Source organism: Papio anubis, chromosome 7 (assembly GCF_008728515.1).
Source record: "Papio anubis isolate 15944 chromosome 7, Panubis1.0, whole genome shotgun sequence".
In the NCBI taxonomy this organism is placed as follows: Eukaryota; Metazoa; Chordata; class Mammalia; order Primates; family Cercopithecidae; genus Papio; species Papio anubis.
The window spans coordinates 120561736-120576926 of record NC_044982.1 but is presented as its reverse complement, the minus strand read 5'-3'; the positions used below and the strand labels follow the sequence as shown (position 1 = coordinate 120576926).

Below are 15191 nucleotides of genomic sequence, written 5' to 3'. Positions count from 1 at the left end.
TACCTCCCTGCTGCTCACCGCCCCTCAACTCTAGGGTTTCTGAATCAATCAGCCTGGTATGGAGCCCCATAATTTGCATTTCGAAAAAGCTCCCAGGTGAAACTGAGGCTGGTTGGGGCCCACACTTTGAGAACTGCTGATTAGGTGTTACCAAAATTTAGATGCAAAACGACCTAAAGGGTGGAAATCTGGTTCCCAAGTCCCAGCTGGCTCTATAAAGGGACCGGGTTTCTTTGCCATCATGGCCCCAAGGAGATCTAGTGGAGCAGCCCTCTGGGGAGAGGCTGCCTTGGGGTTCCCTCACTGTGCCCAGGCCTGCGGCTCCTTCTCCCTGGCTCATTTCCACACATGCACACACATGTACAGATACACACAGTCCCACACACTCATTCTCACATTCAGACACACACACACACACACTTGCAGAGGGGTCGGGACCAAGAGGCAGCTGCTCAGGTGAGGGCCACCCAGTCAAGGACGCAACCCGTAGAGGCCCCAGACCAGCCCGTGTTCAGGTGGCTCCCTTAGTCATCACCCCTCAGAGGTGAAAGACGACACCCCAGGGCAGGGCCTCCACCCATCCCAGCATCCCCCCTGCCAAAGTCAGCATATGTGCATTGAACAGAGGCCATGGAGAAAGGGCAAGAGAGACAAAGAGAGAAAGAGATTAAGAGTGGGACAAAGAGGAGAGAGAGACATCCACAGAGACAGGGAGATGGAGACAAACGCACAGAGAGGTGAGAAGGGCAGGAGGGTGGAAATAAGCAGATCTGGTGGGGGCAGAGCTGGAGGAGAGACAGGAGGAAGAGTAAAACCATGAAGGTCAAGGGGAGGGCAGCAGAGAAGTGCGCCTCTGCCAGGCCGGAGAGCAGGGAGAGGTTGCGGTGGGCAGAGGGCAGTAAGGGGAAACAGGCGTCCCTGAGGAAGTGTGGGGAAGACATGGCCAGGGAGGTGCAAAGCGTGGAAAGGTGAATGCAGCAGAGAAGCAGGGCAGGGTGGGAGCTGAGGCATGTGGTGGGGGACAGCGGCTGGGGGACAAAACAGACAGAAAGGGAGAAATGGGAGACCCACATACAGAGAAGGAGAGACCCGAAGCTGACAGAGCACAGCACTATGCGCTGGAATTACTAAGTGAAAGAGCCAGTCCCCGTCCTCAAGCCGGGGACACAGAGGCTGTGCAGCTAGACCATTCCAGTCGCTGTCTAGGAAGGTTTCCTGGAGGAGGCAACACCTAAGGAAAGACTGAAGAAGAGTCAGCTAGGTGCTGAGGGGGAGAGAAGGGCCAGGTTATGGTGAGATGGGAAGCCTGGAGATGCAGGGGGTGGGGGCAGGTCTTGGAGGACCCTGTTGGACTTCATCCTGAGGACAGCAGGGAGCCCCTGATGGGGTTCAAGCAGCCAGATCTGTGTGTGCAAGAGCTGCTGGGGGAGAACGGACTGAGTTGCACAAGAGGACAGGCAACAGGGCAAGTCCGAGTGGCCCAGCGAGGGAAAATGCTGAGCTAGGGCAGTCACCGTGCAGACAAGAGAGGAGGGAGGGAACTTGAGAGCTGCAGGGGCTTGGAAGCCTGAGGAGCCGAGGCGGCCAGCATGTGGGCACGCCTCCTGGGGTGGCATGAGCGAGGCAGGCAGCAAGGGCTGGAGAGGCATCTCCCTCTTTGGGGCTCTACAACTTTGGGAATCTCCCTGTGGCCTCTGCCACAATGCAGCACCCACTCACCCATGGTCTGGGATGGGTGCAAGAGACTGCAAGCTTCTTGGGGGCAAGGCCCAAGCCCGCCTCACTCTGTAGAGTAGCACTCGGTACAGGGCCTGGGCAGATGCTGGGCAAAGAAGCACACTAGGCAGGGCAGAGCCTCACACCGAGAGGCCCTCACTCCTTGCTATAGGGACCTGGACTTGAATAGGAGGTTATGAAGGTTGAAGATAAAGGTGCCATCACAGCCTTATTGATCAGCAAGGCAGTTATCCAGCATCTCCCATGTGTCAGCCTTGCAATTTTAAAAAAGAGAACAAACACATGGTTAGAGCCCATAAAGAGATAGGAGCAAATATATTTCATTATGATTATAATACAGGGTGAATCAGGCCACCATGGATACAGCGCCAGGAGACCTACATGCAGAGCTGACACTTGAGCTGGACTTTGAAAGATGAATAGGAGTTTGCCATGCTGAGAAAGAGGGTTAGGGCCCCAGAGGCCCAGGAAAGACCATGGCCTAAAGCATTGAGGCATGAGAGTGTCTAGAAGAGACCAGAACTAATACAGCAAACTCTTATGTACCCCACAGTGTGTACCGTATCCCCTCAGGCTACTCCACTTCTAATCTCACCTGCAGTTTAGCACATCTGAGAAAGCCCAGACTTGAGCTGACAGCATCCCACCTCCATAAGAACCAGGCATTCTTCACTTTCTGCCCCAGGACATTCTCTGAAGCTGAGAGGCCTGCTCTGCCCTCCCAAAAGCACAGCCCTGAAGTGCAAGGAGGTAATGCCCTCGGGGCAGCTCTCAAACAATGCGGAAGAGGAACGTGGGTAAACACCCCGCTCATCTGACAGACAATTCTGTATCCGGTCCAGGGGTCTCTGGGGAACTGAGCCTCCCTCCCCTGGATGCCTCCTGCAGTCACACTGAGAATACACTTTTTTCTTCTTTTTTTCTGATACTTGCTCTGTTACCCAGGCTGGAGTGCAGTAGCGCGATCTTGGCTCACTGCAACCTCTGCCTCCCGGGTTCAAGCAATTCTCCTGCCTCAGCCTCCTGAGTAGCTGGGATTACAGGTGCCCACCACTGCGCCTGGCTAATTTTTGTATTTTTAGTAGAGATGGGGTTTCACCATCTTGGCCAGGCTAGTCTCAAACTCCTGACCTTGTGATCTGTCCCCTTTGGCCTCCCAAAGTGCTGGGATTACAGGTGTGAGCCAACGTGCCCGGCGAGAATACACCTTTTTACTGGCGTATTCACCTTTGCTCCTTCTCAACCACACTACTCCCCACCTCCACTGCCCCACTCTTCCACTCCTGTGATCACCTTCCAGTTAAATCACTTGCATCCAACACCTTTCTCAGGCTTTGCTTTGGAGGAAACCCAAACTAAGGGCTATGTTACCGGAGACCCAGGATGAGTAGTGTTGTGGTGTTAACAATCGTACCATACAAAATGCATGCATTGGCTGGGTGCGGTGGCTCATGCTTGTAATCCCAACACTTTGGGAGGCTGAAGCAGGTGGATCACGAGGTCAGGAGTTCAAGACCAGCCTGGCCAACATAGTGAAACCCTGTCTGTACTAAAAATACAAAAATTAGTCAGGTAGGGTGGCAGGCACCTGTAGTCCCAGCTATTCCGGAGGCTGAGGCGGGAGAATCGCCTGAACCCGAGAGGCAGAGGTTGCAGTGAGCCAAGACCACACCATTGCACTCCAGCCTGGGTGACAGAGTGAGACTACGTCACAAAAAAAAAAAAAAAAGAAAGAAAGAAAAGAAAAGAAAATGCATGTATTTCTCAGTATCTCCTACACGCAGAGGCCATGACTGGGCACAAGGGGATGTGGCATTGTCTGAGTTTGCCCTTGCTCTTCTAGACCTCCCTTCTGCCTGGGGAGATGTGACAGAGGGGGTGAGCCAGCAGCACAGGAGGGATCAGAAACATTTTCCTTCTGCCTTTGGAGAACGTCACATGGGTTAGGGGCAGCAGATTGATGTTCCTAATTACATTTGGCTCAAGCTGATATTAAGTACTTGTCTCATTCCCAGAGCCCACAGCAACGGCGGATGGTAGGAAAGGTGCCAAGAGGCATGCTGGGTAGCTCAGGATGACAATCTGGGATTTGAAATCTCTGTAAGATATAAAAGTGGACAGACAAGTCACAGCCATGGGTGCAGGGTGACTGGTGTCCTTGAGTTGCCCTTTAAAGGCTTCTGATGGGGTCCTAGGGCTGCAAGGGCCCTGTAAAGGTCTTGAGTTCCATCCTCCTGGCTAGAAGCTAACCTGCCCAAGACAGCTGAGACAGGGAATCTGACTCTTCCAGTGCTGGACAGCTCGCTGGTGGGAAATGCTTTCGTGGGCCCAATTTAAATTTCCTCTGCTGCAGGTTAAATATGTATTTTGCTTGATTTGTTCTCGGTGGCATTAAATATTTGCTAAGCTCCTACTAGGTGCCCAGTGGTACACAGTGAGAGAAGGCATGCCTCTGTGCTCAGAGGCTCATGAAAATGAGACCAGACACTCAGAACTAAATGCAACAGGGAGAGCTATTGGGCTGGAGTTGTCAGGAGAGGTGGCAAGGAGGTGGTGCCGTGAGAGGTGGGATGCATTTGAGTTAGTGCAGAAGAATAAGAGAGCATTCCTGGCAGGCAAGCAACGTGGGAAGATGCCTTAGGAAGGGTTTGGCACAGAGGAGATGCCTGAGGTCTGCAGCACATCTGCTACCCAAGAGATTTAGTAAGTCCCTGGAACTCCTCTAGGGAACGAATAGCTGCCTACCTATAACCTAAGACACCTGTGAAACTCAAATAAGGCAGTAGGTAGGAATGGACCCTGGAGTTTACGGATTCAAAGCACAATGCTGAGCTTGATTTAAGACTTTCATTCAAGTCCTCGCTCTGTCACTGTGTCTTCTTGGGCAAGTCCCCTCCCTTCTCTAAATCTGTTTACTCATCAGCAAAATGGGGATGGCAATTCTTTCCTTATACTGTTGCATTTAGGGTTCCCAAGCAAATGTAGTTAAAAATGGCAGGCCCAGGTGCGGTGGCTCATGCCTGTAATCCCAGCACTTTGGGAGGCTGAGGCAGGTGGATCACGAGGTCAGGAGTTTGAGACCAACCTGGCCAATACGGTGAAACCCCATCTCTACTAAAAATAAAAAATTAGCCCAGCGTGGTAGCTGCGTGCCTGTAGTCCCAGCTATTTGAGGGGCTGAGGCAGAAGAATCACTTGAATCCTGGAGGCAGAGGTTGCAGTGAGTCCAGATTGCACCACTGCACTCCAGCCTGGGCGGCAGAGAGACTACTCCCGTCTCAAAAAACAAAACAAAACAAAACAAAACAAAAATTGCACGATGACCCACAAAGCACTTCCTGGAGGCTGGTTACTCTTATTACTGCTCCAATCTAGACACTGGTCTCCTGGAAGGCAGGCATTCCATCTCCTCTCTGTTCCCCCAGCACTTTCCACAGAGCAGGTGCTCATATATGACGTTGCCATCGCTGTCCTGGTGAATTGCACTGGTAATTACCACGGAGCAGGAAACCAGCACTTCCGGGCTTGCCAGGCTGTCCTGCCTGGAGGACTCCTCTGCCTCCATCTCTGCTAACCCCTCCCCTCCACCTTCTTCACGGTTCTGTATCTGCGGAAACCGGTTCTGCCCAGGTGCTTGGGAGGGAGACTCCTTTCTCAAGACTTGCGAGGTCACCTCCAGGTGACTGTCCCTCAAATCCCCACAGCAGCTCCAGGACACAGTGTGCCCCGAGTCAGGATTGGATCAGCACACGGGACGCACCTGTGTTGTCCCTCCACGAGAAGAGCGGCATTCAGGGGTAGTGTAGACGGTCCTAGGGCAGGGCAGCTTCTATAACAAGAGGTTCCCTTAGGGAGCTAGCAGCGGAGTGGAAAGAGCGGGAGGAACGACTCGGGCAGGCAGGTCTTGTGCTGTGGTCTAAGTCACTTCCCACGTCCGTCCCACTTTGATCGTCAGTTTCCTCCTCTGCAAAACTCACTAAGGCGGCCTTCGGGCAAGTCATCGCGGCGGGAATTAGATTCGAAAGAGTGCTTACACAAATCCGTCTGGCCACCCTGTGCCCCAGGCCAGCGCGAGGCGGGGTGCGGGCAGGGCTCCCGGGCTTGCGGCTGCCACGCCCCTCCCAGCCCGCCGCGCCACACTCACGGCCCACGGGCCGACTTTGCGAGCCTCCAGGGGGCGAGCCCGACCGCCTTCTTTGCCCGCGCAGTGCCTCGGCCGTCCAGTCTGTGACTTCACCAGCGTCCCCGGGCCAGCGGGGCACCGGAGAGCCCGGGGCGCCGCCCGCTCCCCTAGCCGGCAGGTGCCGGGAGCCAGCCTCGCCCAGCCGAGTGGCGTCCGCAGGCCCGAAGGAGTTAAGGCCGCGGACCCGGGCGCCCGTCCCGGCTCCGGGAGCGGCGGTGCCCGGCGGCCGGCGATCGAGCGGGAGGCGCGGGGCACGGCCGCAGGCGGGCTGCGCTTCCTCCTCCTCCTCCCTCCGCCTCCTCTTTTGTAGCGAGTTCCCGGCCCCTCTTCCTCCCCCCGCCCCCCAGCCCGGGCCCTCTCCCTCTCTCCCTTTCTTCCTGCCTCGCCTTCCTGCGGCGAAGGAGGCTCATCTATTATAAATGCACATTCGGGGCTGACATCAGCGACGAGCGGCGGGCGAGCGCCAACGAGCGGTCCCTGCGCGCTGCCCGCCCGGAGCGCAGCCCCCAGGCTCGGCCGAACCGCCGGCGGGGCGCGGGGAGCGCGCCGGGAGCTGCCGGACCCCCTTCCCGCCGCCTCCCCGGGCCGCCGCCGCCCCCGCACGCCGCGCCCGCGCCCCCGCTCCGCCGCGGAGTTTCTGCATGACTGTCACAAAGGTAAGCGCAGCTCGCCCGCCGCGCCCGGGACCCGCCGGCGCCTGCAGCCCCCGGGCTGGGCAGCGGGGGGCGCGGGGGTGTGGGTATGGGGAGGGGGCGCCGGTGCTGGGAAGGTGCGGCGCGCGCCTCTCTTGCTGCCGGATCCGCTCGAGTCACTCTGGCCCCCAAAGACTGCGGAGGCCAGAGGGAGATTGCCGCTCTGGCAGCCCCGGCGGTTTGGCCAACATCCCTCCGCGCCCGGCCCAACCCCGGGACTGCATTTTTAACCCTTGTTTGGGATGCTGCATTTTTAACCCCTAGAGAGCTGGGCTGGGCGGCTGGCGGTGTCCCTCCGGGGAGTGCGCGGCGGGGAGCGTCGCTGGCAGGGGCTGGTGCTGGGCAGTGGGTGTGGGGATGGGCCTGCCGCCCCGAGGAGGCCAGCGGAGGGGAAACCCCACCCCACCTGCCAGCCTCCGCCGCCCATGCCGGGAGCGCTGGCTCCACTCCAAAGCCACTCTGTGCAGAAGGCGCTGCCCAGTCCCGGGAGCCGCTACCAGAGACAGGGCAGGTCCAGGTGGTTGACTTGAAAATGTGGGGAGGGAATGTGACAGGGGAAGCAAAGGTGGGCATCTTGGCAGCCCCCATATTGGAGGACGATTGTTGGGCCTTGTCATAGGGGCCCACGTTTATTGGAGAGACTTTAGGGGCTTCCTAGTTGTAGGAAGGAAAGAGTTAAGAGGAAAGATGATGGGGCAGTGGAAAGTGTCAGGGTCAAGGGACCAGGGAGACCTGAGTTCAATCCCCAGCTCTATCCCAAATCCCCTGGATGACCTTGGTCGGGGAGGGGTCCACTTTGGGCCTCAGTTTCTTCTTGTGTGCTGTAAGGGTGATAATATGGGTCCTGGGTGGTAACAGGCTGTTAAAGAACCAGTAAAATCAAGGGTGTGAACCCACACTCTTCAGAGAGATCTGTCTGGGTACTGAGCTCACAGTCTGGCCGTGGCCTTGGGCTTGGCTGTCCATTCAAGGGCCAGACTCCACCTTTTCCAGCTGCCCAGCTGGGTCCCAGAATTGGGGAGCTGGAGGCCAAAGTGGGACCGGAGGCCCACTTGTGGTCAGAGCAGTGGGGCCAGATGGAGGGTTGGGGTGCAAGTGATGGAGGTGGGGTGGTTTTGGCCCCTTCTGCTAAGCCAGGGCCTGCCCATGCCCTCCTCAAGTGTGCCCCAAGACTGAATGTTTGTGCGGATTCTTGGGCCCAACTCCAAACTTTGCCATTGGCCCTGGTTCTGGGACTTGGGAGCACTGCGAGAAGATGAACTTGAGGGTGCAGGGCCTTCCTCAGCTCTGGCTACTTCTGGCAGGGCTGTTGTGACCCACCGCGGGTAGGATGCTTAGGGTTTTGAAATGATGCACATGCTGTTCAGCTGGGAGGGATATTAAGGTTATTAATGTCAAAGATGCAAGTGGGCTGGCACAGAGGAGTAATGGATGGACCCGGCTAGAGAGAGAAAGGATGTGAGGTTTGAATAATAGCGCTGAGGATTAACTCGGCGCCTCCCCTGTGTCTCTTTATGTGCGTGAACTCATGCAGCCTTCCTTCCCCGGAGGCCTGCAAGGAAGGTGTGTTCGGTTCTCTTTAACAGTGGAAGGAGCTGAGGCTCAGAGACGTGAAATGACTTGCCTGAGATCACACAGCATGTATGTTGCAGAGCTGGGGTTTGTCCTCAAGTCTATCTCAATCTATGGCCAGTGGTCTTTGCACTGCTCTGCTCTGTTGGGCATCCTGGCTACTGGGGGACTTCCATGGCAGAGGAGCACTGCTTGGAGGCCTGAACCTTGAAGCAGGGATGGGACAGGGAGTCCATGAAAGTGGGTGCTTACCTGTTAAGCCCGCTGGCAGGCCTAGCTTCTTGGTATCCAATGACTATTCAACACTCCTCCACCCCCGTACCCAGCCCCCAACAAACCCTCCATGTCGCTCACCTCCTGCTCTAACCAATGTGGCTTTGGCTTAAGCCAGCTCAGAGGATTAAATAAAATCCCCACCTTAACCCTATCTTCTCTCCCCTTGCTGGCCCTTCACAGACCGGCGTGTTCTTGTGGGGAACAGATAGCAGGAGGGGTGCAGGAGAGGTCCTGGGGACTGTCTTGCTGTCTACAAGCCTGCTGGTGGTAGCTCCTCCAGTACTATAGGGAAAGCCACCATGCTCTGAAAGTCTGAAGGGCTGGCCCTAGTCCTAAATCAGCCACCAACAGGCTGTGTGACCTTGGACAGTCACTTCCATCCTTGGGCCTCTGTTTTTCTATCTGTCAAATGTAAGACTTGGGTCCAATGATCTCTAGGGCCTCTTCTGCTGAGCCTTGGTGCAGCTTCAGTTCTGGCAAGAAAGTCACCTCTGATGGAGATTGGGAGACTCTTTGTTATCTGGGGGGTGGTCTGTTTACAAGACAGATGTGAAGGAGAACCCTAAAGAGAGTGTGAGAGGTAAGATCGCTGCTGACACACTGGGAGCGATAGGTAGGGGAGGGAATGGGTTCGAGAGTGAGCTCCCAGGGCAGTGTCTAGGGCTCTAGACTTCTCTGCTGTTGCTTCTCCAGGCAGAGGGTCATGGCTGGGTCCCAACTTCCTGCCCCTTGGACGAATGCCTTAGTCCTTGTACCAGGTCCCCTGAGGGCAGAGTCCTCTGGTTCAGGGTTAGGTATGGACTGCAGGAGCTCTGAGCTCAGAGAGGCCTGGCAAGTGGAGAAGAGGAAACCAGATGGCAAGTTGCTAGATCCTCAGTAGCACTTCTACAGAGGAGGTGAGCCTGTTTTCCGTTTCCTGCCTCTCTTTCATACATCCCCTTGCCCCCTTAACCATGAGGTACAGCTGCTGAAGCTGCAGGCAAACCCTGTGGGTTTCTGAAGGACTCCTGCCCTAGCTAGCCTTAGGAACACAGAGCCCCGGAAAGCTTCTAGCCCCATGACATTTCTCCTGGTTATGTTTTAAAGTCTATTTGATTGTATATAATTTAGCAAGTCACCTTAATTTCTTTTGGGACGAGAAAGAGAAGAAAGCCAGCAAAAGGGAAGAAAGAGCGGAGGGAAGGAAGGCTCTGATGCAGAGCCCTGAGCATTCACTGGAGGTCAAGGTGCTGCCTTCTCTCAGTCTTAGTCCAACGTGCTTCCTAGGGCAGCTCGGGGTGAGGGAGCCAAGGCTTTCCCTGAGACAAGTAGCTCCAGCTGATTTTATTCTTCATATTCTTCTAACTGCTTTGCACAGTTTTTCTCTTTGTGTTCCATCTCAGTCATGTACCAAACTAGCAGTGCTTCTCCAGTTCTAAATATCTGTTTCTACATTGCTATCAACTGGAAAAGCAGAGGACAAAGTACATTAATAGAGTTGTGTGTAAAGTACAAGTTGATGGGCTATAAGAAAACCTGTGAGCTGAAGTGTAGGCCCTTGCAACCCGCTTTGTCCTGCTCAAAGGCCCTTTGAGGGATTTCCTGGCTGCTGGCTGTGATGTGACCAGGGGTAGGTCTTCCAGGTAAGGGAGGAGGTGGCTTACAGCGATCAGGCTCCCCTGTTTTCAGGTGTGCCGTGTTAAGTTAGATGCTATGAGCTGAATGCTTTTTACCTTCCTGAGCCTGGCTCAAGGGGTCAGTGGTCCGGGAACCAAGTGCCCTGAGCAGCAGAATTGCCTGCTGCACCTCAGAAGGCCTCAGGAGGAGGAGTGTGGGAAAAGAGAAGACCTTGGTTGCCAACATGCTCCTCCCTGCTAAGCAGATAGATTGTAGGTCCGTGAGCAGCACAGTCAGCGGTACCCTGGCCCCTCTTTCTGTGGGCAACCTTCCCTCTGCTGCCCCAGCTGCAGCAGGGCACAGACTGCTGATGGGAGCCAGTGGCTCCTGCTGAATGTGAAAGGACTGAGGATGATGTTATCCTGCCCAGGTAATAGCAGGTCTGCATTTGCCAAAGATCGTGTGTCTCTAGGGCCCCTACAGAGTCACCCACAGGAAAATAAAATTTTGGAGCAGGCACATCCCCCAACCCTTTTCTTGAGAAATGAGGGAGCTGAGACCCTGGGAGCAGAAGTTGTGACGTTGTGACTTGCCCAAAGTCATTCAACAAGTTTGAGGCTGGAGGGGCTGGCACGTCAATCCTCCTGACTGGTGGTCAGTGCTCTTTCCACCTGGCTGCCCTGGGAAGGGGTCCTGGGGCAGCCTGAGCAGGCACAGGTGTTTTGGCCCCACTCCAGTTACCCCACTGCATCGCCCCTGCCTGTCCTGCTGGTGCCTGGATTTCCCTCTGTGGGATACCCTCTGCCCTAGATGGAAAAAGCATTGCGGGGATGGGAGGAGGGACAGGATGTGGGGCAGGGGAGCCAAGTCCATGGGAGCCTTGCTATACCTACAGTCAGATGGCGAGGGGGATTATAAGGCCCCTCTGCCTCCAGTTCCCCGACGCAGAATCTAGGTATCTGGGAGATACCTGAACCTCCTGGCATTCTACATCCCAGCACCTTGTTCCTATCTGGGTCTCCCTGGGAGAGGAAGTGAGAGAGCCAGCACCTCAGGAAGCCTTGGTGAAGAGGAAGCGGGGGTACCAGCACAGAGCCAGCTCCCGGGTGGGAGCCCACTTGCAGGTGGGCAGGAGCTCTGCCTGCTCTGCTCACACACCCTTTATGCCTCCTCTCCCTTCCCGGGCTTCTTCCAGATATCCAGCATTCTCATGCTGGGAGGTGTGCGGCTAGGAGTCATTCGTTCCTTTAGCCAGCACCCTCTGAGCACCTACTCTGGGCCAGACCCTGTGTGAGGCATTAGGAACACAGTGGCATTAGCCACAGTCCCTGGGATCCAGGGCCTCAGAGGAGAAGGACATGGAAAGGCCAAAGCCCTGAGTTCAGAGTCTCGAGGTCCAGTGGGCACAAGCTGGGAGATCTCTTGTCTTGCCTGCATACTGTAAGTGCCTAATGAATGCAGGCTCTTTCCTTCCTTACTGTCTCTCCCTCTAGGCAATGAAGCTCACTCTCCAGAAAAGCACTGTCAGATGCTTTCTTCCTGACTGTGCCCAGAGGCCCTGTGTTCTCCTCCCCCCAGGCACTGCCACCTTGACACCTCTGGCAGCTCTTAGAGGAAGCTGGGCAGGGTGTGAGGCTCTCCAGGGCTCCCAGAATCACCCCACACTGGCCAGCCCTGTGAGGTTGGCACACACGAGTTTGGCTGGTTGGGATTGTGGACGCTGGCTGGGCCAATGTCCTGGCAGCTCAGGGATGGAGTGAGTTTTTCCACTGCTCTCCCAGGCCAACTAGCTGGAGCAGACACAGCCTCCGCCAGGGCCAGTGCTGGTGGAGTCTCAGCTCCTGGCACCCGGGCAGCCCTGATTCTGATTTGGATATGCCTGGCCACAGAGATTATCTTGTGTCCAGGAGATGAAAATGTGTGCAAATTCTCTCTGCGCCCAGCGCTGTCTCCTTCCCTCTTTTCCTGATCAGCCCCATTGGGTTCCCATTCCTCCCCCTTTTGGCCCCGCAGGCTCAGGCCCAGGGTCCTGAAGCACCCTGCAGCCTGGGGAGCTTGGAGCAGCTGGCATGGGGCAGGCCCTGCCAGGGAAGGACAGATGCAAATCCAGTGGCTTCCACATGAAAAGAAGCTGTTTAGAATGAGCCTCTCCTTTGTGGGCCTGGAGTGCGGGACCAGCTGCTAAGGAGGCACAAGTGGGGTGGGGGTGGGGAATGGGGAGAAGCCACCACCGCCCTTCCTCACCCCTCCTTTTTGCCCCCGCAGAGGCCCCTGGAGGGATTTTGTAATTGGTTTCTGGCTGGCACCCTCCTTCCAATTAATTAATGTAGCGATGGGAGGCTCCCAGGTTTGCCCAGGCTGTCTTTCGTACAGAATACATCCATAGGTTACTGCCCTGAATCCCATCAGCTTTCTCATGGTGGGGAGGGTCCGCTCTATTTAGGGATGGATAAACAGTGTCTGAGTGGAGAGATGACCACACCCCGGTCCCAGAGCTAATGTGGGTCAGAGGCGGGATGCATGCCCAGATCTTCTGGCTTTGAGCCAGAACCTTTTCAATCTGATCACATAATGGTCCACAACCCGTGAAGATTAATCACCATCATCACGATAATGACAGTTATCAAGCAGGCGTTGGGCACGCATGATCGCATTTACTCGGCACAACCATGGGGTAGATTCTATTATCCATCCCATTTTCCGGAGGAGGAGAGTGAGGCTTAGTGAGAGTGGGTGAACTGCTCAAGGTCACAGGTTGAATGAATGCGGGGGGAGCAGGGTTTTGTACCTGGGCTGTCTGACTCCAGAGAACACTTTCATCTCACTTCTAGGCCTTTGGTCCTGGGGCATGATCCTACTCTGCTTCCACTCCCCACTAGCCCCCCACCTACAACACAGTGGGCTATTGTCTGTTGTGTCTGTGGTCCAGCCACTGAGGATGTGCAGGACAAATGCTGGTTGCCTTGAGGGTGATGCCCATGGTTGTGTCCTGCTTAGATTTGCCTGTGGTCTTTACTGGAGCTGGGAGTCATGTAAATAACTCGGGGAAGGGTGCTGGGGGAGGAGGGTGTCCTATGCATGGTGTTTGACATCAGATCGGGCTGCTTGGGCAGGGCATTCAGCCCAGGGCAGAACAAAGTATGACAGAGGCAGAGCCGCCTTCTCTATTTCCATGAGGGTAGCTTGGTTCAGAGAACGCAGGTCCCTGGTCCAGGCCTGCAGCCCTTACAAGAAGCAGCCTTTTCTCGAGATAGCCCCTGATGATTTGGGGTGCCACTGGCTAGGAATGCTGGCTTTGAAGTCAAACACATGGCAGTCTGTCATTTACTTTCTGTGTATTCTTGGGCAAGTTGCCTCACCTCTCTGAACATCTGTTTCCTCATCCATTCATTGGGATTGATAATAGTAGCACTTAAAAGGATTGTTATTAAGATAAAGTGAGCTGGTCCATGTGAGGCACTTACCATATGCCTGACATGTAGTGTTAGCTGTTATTCTCAGGAAGACAGAAAATTAATGAGTGTCCTGGGGCTTATGAAATGAGCAATACAGGGAACTCTGGGAATAGCAGGGGGCCTGACCTAGTCAGAGGGATCAGGAAGTGACTTTAAATTGAGTCATGAAGGATGAGTGGGAGGTAGCAGGTGAAAGGAGGGGAGCTGAGGAGGGAGCAACAGGCCAGGGATGAATGGGCAAACGTCAGGAGTCAAAAGCCATGGACCTTGATCGCTTCCTGCATGCCGGGCATTGATGAGAGCATGGTACAAGTATCCACTCATTTAATCCTCAGAGCAACATCATGGTATAGGTTACTGTTATCATCTCTGCTTTACAGATAAGGACGCAGGCACAGAGAGGCTAAGTCACCTGTAAAAGGTGGCCCAGTGAGGCAGGATGGAACTGGTCCATGCCCGGACCTCTGGATTCTGGCCTCTTTCCTTCCCCTTGCCTGCTGCTTGGTGATGGGGATGGTGACCTGACCCTGGATGCTTCTAAAACTAACCCAGGCAGGGGGATGTGGAAGTTCCAAGTTCAGTTGCCCACCCCGATGCCTCACAGAGCCTCCTTGGGCTGTGTAAGGAGGCCAGACGCTCTCCTGGCTCTCAGGCAGGAGGGAGAAGTCATTTATTTTTCCAAAAGGAAACTTTGCTCTGGCAGGAAAATTTCCACCTTATATTTGTAGTGGGCTCAATTATGACCATTTTTGTTCTTTAGATCTTTCTTATTATCTATATTGGGCCTTGGTCTTTAAAGTCAAACTATAGGGAGATATGTATGCGCACACACACGGGCACACATTTTTTTCTAAAGTGTTAAAAGTCCACACCAATAGTCCCAGCTACTCAGGAGGCTGAGGCAGGAGGATCAGTCTGGGCAACATAGTGAGACCCCATCTCTAAAACAAACAAACAAACAAACAAAAACCCCTAAGTGTCTGCAGTTTGGTGTCTGCTTTGCCTGAGCTCAGAGAAGGTGGATGTTTTACGTGGTGTTCATGCCACAGGCTTAAACTTACTGGCCCCTGTATGAGACAAATGCTAACACCCCTGGAGGCTCTGGCTGCCCAGAGTGGTGGTGTGTGGAGGCTCACCCCGGGTAGGTGCTTATGCTAATTCCTGGGAAGCCTCCATGATCAGTATTTAACCCCGGAGATGTCTGAGGTCATCTGGGCCGGCCCTCTGCCTGTACGGCACTCTACACTTTTTAGGAATATGAGAATGATTCCTAATTTTAATTTAGATTAGTTTAAAAAATACTAATTTACTAGTAGGCAGTTCCCAGCCTTTTACCAGGTGCTAGGTCCCTGCTTTCAAGGGACCAACAGGCAATAACAATAACGATGATAACAGAAGCGGCTAACCCTTCCAGAGCACTTAGTTTATGCCAAGCGTATACAATCTGTTTTATATGTGTTAATTCATTTAAGCTTCATGACAGTCTATGAAATCTGTGCTATTATTATCCCCCTTCCTATGGTTGCAGAAATGGAGGTCCAGGGAAAGAAGGGAGGTAACTTTTACAATGTTCCCACAGCCAGTCAGGGACTCAGCCTGCCTCGCAGGCCTTCTGTCTTGCCACTTTGTCAGGCTGGTGGGAATGACCTGGAAACATGTAGTCCAGAGCACGGGACCTGG

At 54.7% G+C, this 15191-nt stretch overlaps 1 protein-coding gene across 1 annotated transcript in view; it reads left to right on the top strand.

The window, feature by feature from the left end:
• The first annotated feature begins 6293 nt into the window (after positions 1-6293).
• The window catches only part of CORO2B (coronin 2B), a 151377-nt gene continuing 142479 nt past the window's right edge, over positions 6294-15191 (top strand). Inside the window, exon 1 of the mRNA XM_031668545.1 lies at positions 6294-6576. Coding sequence (XP_031524405.1) covers positions 6562-6576 — 15 coding nt within the window. The 5' untranslated portion in view covers positions 6294-6561. The remainder of the gene's footprint in view (positions 6577-15191) is intronic.